The sequence below is a fragment of the Pinus tabuliformis genome, chromosome Q, assembly GCF_031772625.1.
Source record: "Pinus tabuliformis cultivar Carrire ecotype Pingquan chromosome Q, CPIR1, whole genome shotgun sequence".
In the NCBI taxonomy this organism is placed as follows: Eukaryota; Viridiplantae; Streptophyta; class Pinopsida; order Pinales; family Pinaceae; genus Pinus; species Pinus tabuliformis.
Genome location: NC_142296.1, coordinates 1,346,491,018 through 1,346,505,511, shown reverse-complemented (window position 1 = coordinate 1,346,505,511; position 14,494 = coordinate 1,346,491,018). Strand labels below are relative to the sequence as shown.

General features: G+C 35.4%; 1 protein-coding gene across 1 annotated transcript in view; it reads right to left on the bottom strand.

Moving 5' to 3' along the window:
- LOC149224876 (putative disease resistance protein At5g47280) overlaps nucleotides 1-7,999 on the bottom strand; it is a 220,850-nt gene extending 212,851 nt beyond the window's left edge. Inside the window, exon 1 of the mRNA XM_089386310.1 lies at nucleotides 6,550-7,999. Within this exon, the coding sequence (XP_089242436.1) occupies nucleotides 6,550-7,552 (1,003 nt within the window). The 5' untranslated portion in view covers nucleotides 7,553-7,999. The remainder of the gene's footprint in view (nucleotides 1-6,549) is intronic.
- Between the last annotated feature and the right edge of the window lie 6,495 nt (nucleotides 8,000-14,494).

The window sequence follows — 14,494 nt, the reverse complement described above, 5'->3', positions numbered from 1 at the left end:
ACCCAGGAAGATACACTTACGACTTCTTGCACCAAGTTTGTTTCTATATACCTTTGGTATCAAGGCATAACAGGTGGAACCAAAGACCCTGAGATGCTTTACCGTAGGAATGTGCCCATACCACATTTCATAAGGAGTCTTGTTTCTAATAGCATTAGATGGACATCTATTCTTTATATATACAACACATAGACTTGCATGAGCCCAAAACATCATTTTTACATTTTTGAAGAACAGCATGGAGCGTACCATATTTAAGATTGTCCTATTCATTCTTTCAGCTACTCCATTCTGTTGGGGATTTTAAGGCACAGTTGTTTGATGTTTGATCCCATGTTGGCGAAGATAGTTTTCAAATTCATTTGAAGTGTATTCTTTTCCCTTATCAGTGCGAGTAGAGCCAATATGAGATTGTGCTTCATTTTCAATCCATTTATGAAAGTTCTTGAATGTTTGAAAAGCATCAGATTTGTTCTTCAATAAATAAACCCAACACATTCTGGTGTAATCATCTATAAATGTCATCAGAAATTTATTTCCATTTGCAGAAGAAACAGGCATTGGACCACATAAATCTGAATGAATGAGTTCAAGTTTTCTATGTGCTCTCGAGTGTGAATCATCAAAGGACTGTTTGCTATGCTTTCCTAGAATGCAAGCATCACATTGCTTAAGTTTCCTAGGAATTGTAGGCAAACCAGTAACACCATTTTTCTTCAACAAGCAGAGGTTGTCATAGTTCAAATGTCCAAATCTAGCATGCCATAATAAACTTGATGGAAGTGTACCTTCTTCATAATGAGAATTGTATGAGAAATTTTGTGCATGAGCAGAGGTACCCTACAGCTTGAGAAGCCTTTCTTCTTCTATCTCTGTCATGACAAGTGAGTGGTCAAATGCTTTTCTCACCTCAAGCTTGCCATCAAACATATGAATGGAGTGACCTTGCTAGCGGATGTGGACCAAGGACAGCAAGTTTCTTCTCAACTGTGGGAGATATAGAACATGATGCAGAAGAAAGTCTAGAAGACCATGCAATTTAAGCCTGATTGTGCCAAGCCCTGATGGCTTGAGTTTTGATTGGTCTGCAAAGTATACTGCTCCATCAACATTGTTAATAAATTCTTCAAAAAAATCTTTTCTCTGAGTCATGTGGCAAGTTGCTCCTGAATCAAGCAACCAATCATTTTTCAAAGAAGCAAGTGAAACATTAAATAAGTCTTTATTTACTCCATTATTACATTGTGCCACAACATAGTGAGCGGATTCAGGTGCTTTACCTTTGTCATTGTCATTAGTTTTACCTTTGGGTTGGTTTCTTTGCTGCTCAATTTTGTCCCAAGGTAACTTGCATGTGGAGGCATCATGTGATCCATTTCTTTTGCAGCGTATGCAGTGCAAATCTGACTTTTCTCCTTGAGAGTGTCTGCCCCCCCTGCCTCTGAAATATCTTCCTCTTCCTCTTCGACCACCTCTTCCTCTGGAAGAATATTGGGCAAGATTCTTTTCTTTATGAGCAAGGCACACAGCGTCTTCAAAAGATTCAGGGGCTATCTTCTTTCCAAAATCTTTCTCTCTTTCAACAAATTTTTTCACAAGGGAGTCAAAGGTAATATCTTTGAGATTTCCATTTGCTTGCAATGACTCAAGATAATTGGAGTAAGTAGGATAAAGTGCCTTGAGAAAAGCGATCAGAGGAATATCCAATTCAACATTAGTGACTTTCATATCATGCATTATAGATTTTACTTCGAATGCAAGAGCAAGAGGATCATTACTTTGTAATTCAAGGGTGAAGAGTTTAATCATGAGTTGAACAATTTCAAGTGCAGAGTGTGAGTCATAGAGTTCCTTCAGCTTTTGTAAGGCTTCGAATGCATTTGAAAATGATGAAATATGTCGACTTACTTCTTCACTTACTGATGCTGCAATCAATGCATGGGCCTTGCTGTCTTATTTTCCCAAATGGCGAGTTCCTTGTCTGAGGTAGGCTGGACTGGCTCTTTGTCTCCTTCTCCAACACACACTCTTTCCATAGCTCATTAAAAATGAGAGTGTGTTGGATTTTCCGCAACCATTCAGGATAATTCTCCTTTCCATTAAGAACTACTCCCACAATAGATATAAATGAATGCATTGTAAAATCTGTGTACTGTGGAAAAAAATAGTTCTACTGCAAAATTTGACTCGTAAAAAAATGATTGTTATACCAACAACATTCAACGTTCACCCGAATACCAGAGTCTGACTAGTGTTGTAGTTCTTTTGCTGCTGTGTATTGCAGAGATGAACGACAGAGATGAGCGGAAGAGAAATATCGAGGAGGGCCATCGATGGTAGGCGATCAACGGTTATGGCAAGCAAATCAAGTCGGGGCGTTAACCAAGACGAAGGGCGGTTTTAAAGCGATAAGCGGGATTTCGGGCAGATGAGAAATGGTAAGTGGTATTTAGTGGAGAGTGTCGGATTCCATTCAACGTTGTACACGTAGCATCTAGAGGAGAGAGAAAAACCGTTCATTTCGGACGAGTGACTCTCATGCAAGTTGTCCACCCGAAATCACTATGGACCGTCGAATTGTGGGGTGATGATCAACAGTGGAGATTAAAAGGCACTTTTCGGGCAGGTAACCTCTGTGCAGGTGGGTCACCCGACATTGATGTCAGCCGTCGGATCTTGAGGTTGAGATCAACAGTGGAGAACGAGCCCGATAAAATGAAACCTCGGGAACTGTGTCCGAGCAGGTTATGTCATCACCATTGGTAGTTTATATAAAAAAGGATATGCGATGAATACGAAAATGTATGCAGAGCTTCAAATACGAAAGGGTTAATGAAGGGTATGATCGCATCGCAAACATGTAGCGGTATTGATCAGGGCAAAGAGACTTGCGATATGCGATTAAAAGCAGACCCGACGATATTTATATATGCGGGTTTATAACATTTGAGATCCGGCCCAAGGGAGGAAATCCAAGTCACTACAGCACCTTTGGCTTCAATGCACCATTCGACGCAACAACAATGAATGAGATTTCGCAGGGTTTTGACAGAGATGTCAGCCTACAAAAGATGCAAAACAAAGGCAAAACAGAATAGGAGTTACAAATTAAAAAAAGGGAAGCCAAAAAATGGCGCCTGCTCTGATACCATGTCAGACCAGGAGGTAACTCCTCAAATCAGAACTCTGTGTTATTCATTCAGGTTGTTCATTATTATATACAAGAGGGAGTCATTGTTCAGTTCATCTCCCGATGACTCTCTATCTTCTCTATTATATATTTACATTAATTACAGCTGTTCACCAAATCCTGTCAACACATATCTTGTGGTGTATGTAGTGATCTTTTGATAATAGGAAACAATGAAGCATATACTATATCCATAAAGAAAGAACTGAAGAATGGTTTTTAGATGACAAACATGGGACATATTCACTACGACTTGGGTATTGAAGTAACTCAAAATCCAAAACATGTATTCACTTACCAAAAGAAATGCGTTGGAAAATGTTGAACAAATTTGGCATGGATGATTGTAATCCTCTCTCTACTCCAATGGAGAAAAATATGAACCTTGCATCAAAAGAAGGGAATGAATTTCAAGATGCAACTAAAGTTTAGACAACTTGTGGGGAATCTTATCTGCCTTACTACTACAAGACCAGAATTTTCATTTGCAATTAGAATTCTTTCCAATTTTATGCAAAAGCCTTATGAAGGACATTGGTGTGTGGAAAAAAGAGTTCTACAGTACTTGAAAGGAACTCAAGGCTTTGGACAAAAAACTCTAAGGTGGTTGACTTTAAACTAGTTAGGCATTCAAATTTAGACTTTGATGGGGACAAGGAGAATTGAGTGTCTACTTCAGAATAACTCATGAGTCTTGGATCAACAACTATCTCTCTGATATCACACAAACAATTCATTCTACTAGATTCACTAAGGAGATTGCTATAAAGGGAACAAAGGAGATTGTGTGGCTCAGGAAGATATTAAAGGATTTGCAGGAAAAGCAAGTGAATGCTACTCCACTTCTAATTGATCGCATTTTTGCAATGAAGTGAGCCACAAATCCTAGATTCCATGATTGAACCAAACACATCAACATGAAGTACCATTTGATTCAACATCATGTAGAGGCCACAACCATTCAATTGATACATTGTTCCACAAGTGAGCAAATTGCAGACATCTTCACCAAAGCACTTGGAAGATAGAGGTTTGAAACTTAAAAAAGATGCTTGGACTTACAAACACCCCTTTGAAATGGGTTTTGCGGGGAGGGGGGTGTGCATGAATGTTAGATACCTAATCCTTGTGAGTGTGGTATATTGTAAATATTAATTTAGGAACCGTCAAATTCCTTGGAAGATGAAACCAAAGATCATTTCTCATTGTATTTTTACATGACTTATTTTAATGAATTATTTTTTTAATGTGTGGAGTTACTCATCCCTGATTTAATAGTTTCTCCAATGACACAACAGAACCTGCAACTCAAGGGATGGGCCTGCTTCAAGGGTCCCGGATACATGAATAATGAGTTGGTTCAAAGCCTAGGGAACAATGATGGGAGATGGCAACAGTGTGACAATGGAAGAGGAGGATCTGAAACTGAAGGCTGAGAAGAGGGCAGTAGAGAGACAAAAGGCTGAGGAGGGGTTGAGACTAATGGCTTTGACCAGTGCAGATTTGCGTTTAAAGGTTCTGGGTCTTGCTGAGACAATAATGCATATCAATTAGACACAAAGACCGACTTTCCAGGATTTCTTCCAACATGTTTCCATTGCTTAGAGTTTTCAAACGAGGGTTTCTCAAGAATGTTGAAATTGCAACCTTTGGCAAAATATCCATATTCGTGAAAACTGTGCAAGCTTTTACAAAATGGGTCCCGTTATCCAAAATTAAAGAAAATTTTCATAAATGTTTTTTCTCTATCTACTTGTACGCATATTCTTGCAAAGACGTGCAGCTTTTGGTTCTGATCAATCTATTTATATCCTCGTGCTATTCACAACAGCCTCTAAAGATTCATTATCCAACAATGCAATAGGAGGTGAAGGACCACAGTGGGAATATCCTCTTCTGGATCAAAATTTGGGGACCGAACCTACATACATTCGTCTCAGTCCTCTGACATATGGACCATTTCCCAATATGTAATCTCTGTCTTCTTTGGGTTTAAAGAAACATGCATAAACCCTTTTCCCCATTTAAAAAAATTGCTGAGGTTACCTTGATAATCCGGATCTTTTTCATCCTTTGATTCATGTGTCTTGGAGACGTCATTTGTCCTGTGAAATGACCATTAAAACCTCTTTCTACTAAAGCAATGACCCTGACAGGCAGTGCAGTAGGGGGAGTTTAACTTCAGGCATAGAGGATGATTACTTAACAAATTTAGAGGCGGATTCTTCTGCACGAGGTTGCCGAGAGAAGCAACCATACCCTGAAGGCTTGGACCTCTGCAGAGAGAGGGGGAGAGCACGACTGGCTTCGCCATCCTGGATCATGGCCACGAGGCACAAAGAGAGTAGGGCAGCGCAGCCAGCTAGAGAAATCAAACCGTGGCCGGAAGAACAGCGACTAGGTGCTTTTTTTAACCTCTAATAGATGAATTACAGCTTTCTTTAGACGACATGCTTTCTTAACCTATTACGGATAGCATCTATTCTTGATTTCTTTCTTACATAAAATAAAATTCTTAAAGTTTTTAAGTTCCAAACTGATTTCAAACAATGCAGAGATTATCTTAAAACAGTCTAAATCGTTCAGCCATTAAAACCTCTTTCTACTAAAGCGATGTCCCTGAGAGGCAGCGCAGTAGGGGGAGTTTAACTTCAGGCTTAGAGGATGATTACTTAACAAATTTAGAGGCGGATTCTTCTGCACGAGGTTGCCGAGAGAAGCAACCATACCCTGAAGGCTTGGACCTCTGCAAAGAGAGGGGGAGAGCACGACTGGCTTCGCCATCCTGGATCATGGCCAGGAGGCACAAAGAGAGTAGGGCAGCGCAGCCAGCTAGAGGAATCAAACCGTGGCCGAAAAAACAGCGACTAGGTGATTTTTTTAACCTCTAATAGATGAATTACAGGTCATAATGCGCATCACTCCAAACATCCATTCTTGAAAAAGATTTACAATGAGGCAGAGAATGAGCAAACGCCCTTTGATATGAGACGAGTAGTTGCTCAGTAAATTACATTCAGTCAATTGATTTAAGCTATATACTCAAAACTGTTAAGAATAGCTATGCTAATTTTAATTCAGACATTTATCTATGTATAACTGAAAGTTACTAAATTTAACATTCAAAAAATGACTTGAACGAATAGTTAACTGGACAAATAGCAGGAGAGATAATTCTTTAATAATTCTAACACAGCTTAAATCGAATAACAGAACATGTACGTATCACTGGAAGTTACTAAATTTAAATGTATGTATGACTACTCGAACTAATAATTAAATTGACGATAACAGGACAGATTATTCTTTAACAATTCTAACACAGCTTAAATCTAAAAACATTTCGGAAATGTTCTTACCTTTGATTCTGAGATCGTCGCGAAGGGCTAGAGCAAAAGTGGTTTTGCCGCTTCCACCCATGCCTGTCACTTGAACGATGTTAACATCCTCTCGCAATAGATTTTGTCTGACAACATCAATAGGATTATCCAAACCCACAACACTCTCTCGGATAGCTGGGTCTTGGAAGGTGCCGGAAGTTGACTGTTGAACGAAGGTCTCAGATGGCTGAGATAGCTGGATTGTGTTGAATTGCTGGAGGATGAGAGTATTGGAAATGGGATTACTATTCAATCTGGGAATGACATCTTCCAGTATTAGGCGTTCAAGATCCCTAGATTTCTCCACATCTTCCCGCATTAGGCGTTCAAGATCCCTAGATTTCTCCACATCTTCCCGCATTAGGCGTTCAAGATCCCCAGATTTCTCCACAGCTTCCCGCATTAGGCGTTCAAGATCCCTAGATTTCTCCACATCTTCCCGCATTAGGCGTTCAAGATCCCCAGATTTCTCCACATCTTCCCGCACTAGGCGTTCAAGATCCGTGACAGCTGCTGTCAATTTCTGCAGATCGTGGACGACGTAGGGCGAACCTTGAATATCAATGAAATTCTTGATTTTCTGATAGAAGTCTAGAACTTGCTTTCCGTATCGGTACTTGTTAACTATATTAAACCAGCCTGTCTTCTCCAATTTATCAACAATATGAAGGCCATCATTCAGGTCGGCTTGAAAGTCTTCGTACTGCTTAACTCTGTCGGGCAATGAATCTGAGTCGGAACTTTTCTTGGAAATATCCTTAGAAACTCTGTCGGGCAATGAATCTGAGTCGGAACTTTTCTTGGAAATATCCTTAGAAATTTCTTCAATGATTTTTTTAATGACGGCCTTCAGCGATAACAGCTTTTCTTTCAGTTCTTTGCCCTCTGATTTGCTGAAAAGGATAATTTGAGCAACTCCTATCAGCAAATCTAAGGCTTTGTTGATGGGGTAAGCAATCAAAGCATCTGTAGGACCACCCATACTCAATTCCAGAAATACACGCCGAACAAAAAGCGTTTGAGATTGAGTCTCAAGTCTCTCCCTTCTGCTTGACAAGATACCTCAAAACGTTCAAGACTGAAGTCTGAAGTCACTCCGTTCTGCTTGACAGCATAACTCAACTGTATTGATGGACGAGCTGAGGTTTTAAAGAAGTTTGAAGTGTGGCAGAACGCGTGCAAACGTGAAATGACGTAGAATGTGCATTGCTGTATTCCGCGTTGCTACTTTCTCTGAAGTGATAGAATGCGTCTTGACTCTTGACCCCTCACCACAGAGTTGTGTATCGCTGCTTTCTCAGACTGTCAACGCTGTTGCAGGTTGCACATTTCTGGAATTTTTCCACGACGTGACCAGAAGTGGTGGTCGAGTGCGTGTTGACCGAGTTTTCCGTATCCGAACTCTTCGCGATGAAATTTGCCTGGATTAACAGGGCTACAATTTAGCTGAAAAATAATGAAAATTTATTAAAATCAGTGAAGAATATTTTAAAACTTAAATTATATTTGGCAAAACTTTAGATTTTAGATACCAGAAGTTAGATATTATTTTTGGGATTCAACTACTTTAAGTAAGTCATTCATCGATGACCATTTCCATGGGAGGTAGTTGTAAGTGACTAATTTTTCATAATTTTTAAATAGTCCACTTAGCATTTATTGACTAATTTCTTATGACTTTTGAATAGTCCACTTAGCACTCATTGCATCTGGTGATGTTCACAAGGGTGACAAAGTGGGATTGAAACTAGTGAAATAAATCACATAGCGTCATCACTTTCGGGGCTTGCACCCGGTAACCAGGTCTTCCCAAGGGGTCACCTATCCCAGATTGCCTTTGGCTCAAGCATGCTTAGCTGTGAAGTTTTTCCCCACAATCACGCCCACTTAGCTTGCTACCCCATTCGCAAAACCTTAGCAAGTATTGTGCTTCATGAACCATTCAAGTAGAGTTCCCTTCACTCTTTTTGGCCTCTGACTCAAGCGCGCTTAACTGTGAAGTTTTTCCCCACAATCACACCCACTTAGCTTGCCACCCCATTTGCAAAACCTTAGCAAGAATTGTGCTTCATGAACCATTCAAGTAGAGTTCCCTTCACTCTTTTTGAATTAAGTATTGGGGGTTTTTGCAGTGCATTAACCACTTAGCACTCATTGCATCGGAGATGCTCACAGGGGTGAAGAAGTGGGATTGAAACTAGTGAAATAAATCACATAGCGTCAATCATCACTTTCGAGACTTGCACTTGGTAACCAGAACTTTCCGGGAGGTCACCCATCCCATATCTCCTCTGGCTCAAGCGCGGTTAAGTGTAGAGTTTTTCCCCACAATCAAGCCCACTTAACTTGCTAGCAAGTATTGTGCTTCATGAAGCAGTCAAGGAGAGTTCCCTTCACTCTTTTCGAATGAAGTATTGAGGGTTTTCGTAGTGCATTATATTGGATATCATTTTTTGAGATTCAACTAAGTCGAAAACCCCTAATACTTATTACTAAAGTTATTTATAATTTTGAAAATTTAAATTATATTTATGAAAATTTTAAGTTTTAGATATTAAAAATGGTTGAAGTGTTGAATTTATTTCTATGGGAAAAAACAATTAAATACTCTGATTTCTATTGTAGCTTAGTAGACAACGCACTGAAGTTGTGGCTAGGTAGACATCGCGATAAATGATTAAGTAATTAATTAATTTTAGGTAAAAATTTATATTATAATTTAGATATATTTTTTCATTTATTTGTTATAAAATGTGAAAATTGTGAAGGTTATCGTATTGATCTTACGAAGACATAAATCATTGTTTATTATTATCCTGTTAAGGGAGCAGAGCACTGTCGTGGTGATTATTTTTATAAATATATATTTTCTATTTCTTCACTTATTATCGTCTATTTGATTTTACCTGTTCCCTGATTATTTTGAACGTGTGATTTGAAATAAGATAAGCTTGATACAATATAAAGTGTTTTTTTGTTTGGTTTTTTGATTTTTTTTTTTAATCTGTAAATACAAGATGAGTGGTTATTTTTGTTCAAAGAGTTTGTAAATTTTTTTAAAAGTTTACATTAAAAAAATATAATAATTAAAGAATTAATTATATATAATATTATAGTATCATTACATTAAAAATATTAATATGGTTGATATAGCTTAAGATTTTATGTATATAACAAAAATTATTATAACACGAAAAATGTTTTACTAGTGTACATATTTATCTAATTAACTATGTATAAAAAGGTTATGGGTCAACTTTGACTTGAAAAAAAAAAATTAGGCATCTTATTGTAAAATGGACCTTTTTGTTAAATAAAATTTGCTTATATATAAATGAATGCTATAAATAAAAATGACAAACTTATTAGAATTGGAATAATCTCAAATCCCCAGGAAATTGATGAGCTGACAAAGTAATGGATCATTTTTCTAAATAAAATTTGCTTATATATAAATAAATATTATAAAAAATAATAAGGAACTTATCATGGACTAACTTATTAGAATTGGAATAATCTCAAATCCCTAGGAAATTGGTGGGTGGGAGCCACAAATATAATTTTTTTAAATTTATTAAAACTAATGGATCATTTTTCTAAATAAAATTTGCTTATATATAAATGAATGTTATAAATTAGCCCAAGAGTTAGCTTTACATAAATAAATGTTATAAAAAATAATGAGGAACTCATCATGGACTAACTTATTAGAATTGGAATAATCTCAAATCCCTAGGAAATTGGTGGGTGGGAGCCACAAATATAATTTTTTTAAATTTATTAAAACTAATGGATCATTTTTCTAAACAAAAATTTCTTATATATAAATTAATGTTATAAATAAGCCCAAGAGTTAGCTTTACCTAATTAACTATGTATAAAAAGGTTATGGGTCAACTTTGACTTGCAAAAAAAAAAAAAAATTAGGCATCTTATTGTAAAATTGACCATTTTGTTAAATAAAATTTGCTTATTTTTAAATGAATGTTATAAATAATAATGAGGAACTTATTAGAATTGGAATAATCTCAAATCCCTAGGAAATTGATGGGCAGTGTAAATTTTTAAGTTTATTAAAAGTAATGAACCATTTTTCTAAATAAAATTTGCTTATATATAAATAAATGTTATAAAGAATATTAAGGAACTCGTCATGGACTAACTTATTAGAATTGGAATAATCTCAAATCCCTAGGAAATTGGTGGGTGGGAGCCACAAATATAATTTTTTTTAAATTTATTAAAATTAATGGATCATTTTTCTAAATAAAATTTGCTTATATATAAATGAATGTTATAAATAAGCCCAAGAGTTAGCTTTACCTAATTAACTATGTATAAAAAGGTTATGGGTCAACTTTGACTTGCAAAAAACAAAAAATTAAGCATCTTATTTTAAAATTGACCATTTTGTTAAATAAAATTTGTTTATATATAAATGAATGTTATAAATAATAATGAGGAACTTACTAGAATTGGAATAATCTCAAATCCCTAGGAAATTGATGGGCTGACACAAATCTAAATTTTTAAATTTATTAAAAGTAATGGACCATTTTTCTAAATAAAATTTGCTTATATATAAATAAATGTTATAAAGAATAATAAGGAACTCATCATGGACTAACTTATTAGAATTGGAATAATCTCAAATGCCTAGGAAATTGGTGGGTGGGAGCCACAAATATAATTTTTTTTAATTTATTAAAACTAATGGATCATTGTTCTAAATAAAATTTGCTTATATATAAATGAATGTTATAAATAAGCCCAAGAGTTAGCTTTACCTAATTAACTATGTATAAAAAGGTTATGGGTCAACTTTGACTTGCAAAAACAAACAAACAAACAAACAAAACAAAACAAAAAAATTAGGCATCTTATTTTAAAATTGACCATTTTGTTAAATAAAATTTGTTTATATATAAATGAATGTTATAAATAATAATGAGGAACTTACTAGAATTGGAATAATATCAAATCCCTAGAAAATTGATGGGCTGACACGAATCTAAATTTTTAAATTTATTAAAAGTAATGGACCATTTTTCTAAATAAAATTTGCTTATATATAAATAAATGTTATAAAGAATAATAAGGAACTTATCATGGACTAACTTATTAGAATTGAAATAATCTCAAATCCCTAGGAAATTGGTGGTTGGGAGCCACAAATATATTTTTTTTTAATTTATTAAAACTAATGGATCATTTTTCTAAATAAAATTTGCTTATATATAAATGAAGTTTATAAATAAGCCCAAGAGTTAGCTTAGTTGGTTTAGTTCCCTTGCCAGTTGGGAGGTCACAAGGTCAAATCTCTTCAACTCCCTTGGGGGAGGTCACAAGGTCAAATCTCTTCAACTCCCTTGGGGGAGGTCACAAGGTCAAATCTCTTCAACTCCCTTGGGGTTAAGCCTTGCTAGTATTCGGATTGATTTGCTTTTAACTTTTCTCTAGAGGATGTCTCCTAAAGGGAAGAAAATGGAAACATGAATATCTCAAATGCACTTAATTTTATGAGTATTGAGCAATTATGTGGCTTTTTCATTTTATCTATCATATTCATAAAATGACTCTTAATAGGTTAATTTGCTTATAAATTTATGCATATTATTAAAGAAGGATATTTTTTTTGTAGAGGAAAAATATTAAGAATAATTTTTAATTTATGCTCCAAAATTATAATCTATAATACTCCAAAACGTCAAGACATCATTGTAATTAAGTATAGCTAAAAAAGAGTCATTTAATATTTTTTTTAGTTTTTAGAATAAAATTTTATTCTTAATAGCACTTTAATTTTTATATGAATTCATGTAATTATTGTGCAATTATAATATTTTATATAATTGCTTGTTTTTTTTTTATAATTAATTAAAATACTTAAATTTTTTATTCAATTAACTTTTTTATTAAATTAATATTAATTTTCCTAAATTGTTAAATTATAATTACACCATCCTCATTCATTTAACATCTAATAAAATCATTATATTGTAATCAAAACATTCTCATTCATTTGATTGATATGAAAACATATTAGTATTCTATATATATTCTCATGTTAATAACCAGTAAATCATTTTGATAGGTATGAACTTCAATATAATTACTCCATACAACATTCATTATATTTTTTCAGTATGAAAAATGCATATATTAATATCATTTGGTAAAATACATATAGCATACATAAAACTTGTTCCATCCGAAACAAGTGACAGTCAAGATTATGTTGTACAAGAGAGGATCATTACAATTCCTCATGTAAAAAACAGAGCTGAGCAAGTATGTGAACATATATTGAGAAACAGATCTTATCAGATTGCTCCATATAATGTGCAAGAGCAACAACAAAAAAATTGTTGATGGAAGACACCATCTACGAAATGGAAACCATTTAAGCACACTGTATTTGCCCAATGGCCAGGCCAGAACAAAACCATCAACAGGGAAAAAATCATGCACAGTAAGATAAAGCAGTAGTATATAGAATGAACACTAAGTATCAGGAGGAAATAAATCCTCAAAATTGTAGATGCAGTTCTCCCATTGGATGACCATATGCCATTTGCCAAGATCTTGTAATAAGCCCTTCTTTGATAAACAGTCTGCTTGCTTGTTTTGTAACCTGTCTATATGTTGAATTGTGTATCCTTTTTGTGATTGCCAGTAGGTCTCAATCCTTTTCATCCATCCTGAAAGAAGAGGATTCTTTATAGACAGCTTTCATAGAACATGATCAATTATAACTTTGGAATCTCCATGAATGTGTAAATTCGGAATATCTAGAAAATGACTAAACCATAGAAGACCCCAAAGAGCCATAGCTTCTGCTTTATTATTTGTTCCATTGCCTCCATTCCAGTAAAGACTGTATTGAAGATGGTCATTGATACAAATCAAAAAGCCACAAGCACATGTTCCATTTTGAGCCGCTCCATCAAAAAAAGCCATTGGAAATTGTAATAAAGCTTGACGATTTCTACTAGGGACCCTGCAAGACTGTTTGGGCTGAGGCAAGAAACCATTATAGTTTGTAATAATTTTGTCAACAATATAAAGAAACTCCTCTCTCCTATTTTGGAACAAAAAGGTGTTCCTCCATTTCCAAATTTCCCAAAAACATAGGAGAGGAATGGATCTCCAAGAGGCTTTCTGAGCACTCCACCATTCCAGAGAGTCTTTAATGGAAGAATGCAAGGTAAAAGAGAAACCAAAAGATTTAGATAATTGATTCCAAACCTGTGCGGAGAGCTTACATTGTAAGAAAATGTGATCATTGTTTTCATCATCAGATTTGCAAATGGAACATATGCCTGGTCCATGCCAATTCCTCTTCTGTAAGTTCTCCCAAACAAGATTTTTATTGTGGAAAACCAACCAAGAGAAAATTGTAATTTTACTTGGGATGCCTGTCTTCCATAGAACAGTGGGGAAACGTCAGTCTGAGAGAGAAGATATCATGTTGTTTAATGTTAAGTAAGTGTCTGCCACGCTAATATTGTTAGAGGACATCTTCCCTTTCCAGGTAAGATAGTCACGAGCTTTCCTATGACAAATTCCTATATTCCTGATGTTAGACAAGACCTTCTCCCATTGAGCTGCCTCTTGGTTATGAAGACTGATTCTTTTTGCCTCTTTCCAGATCAGAATCGAACCTTGCCAGCCCTCTATGAGCTGTCCCCATACAAAAATGCCTAAACTGTGCAGAGAGTTTATTATTTCTAGGGGAATAATACATTCCTCCCCTACCCCAAGGATAGGATCAACATCGATTAAAATTTTGTTACCATTCTGAAAGTTCCAGGTGAGTTGTCATATAAAAAACAGTTGTATTTTCCAGAAACTTCTCCATATGACAGAGCCCTGTGTTTTGCTAATTGTACCTTTCCTGTACCAGTACTCAAAGCTTTGTCTT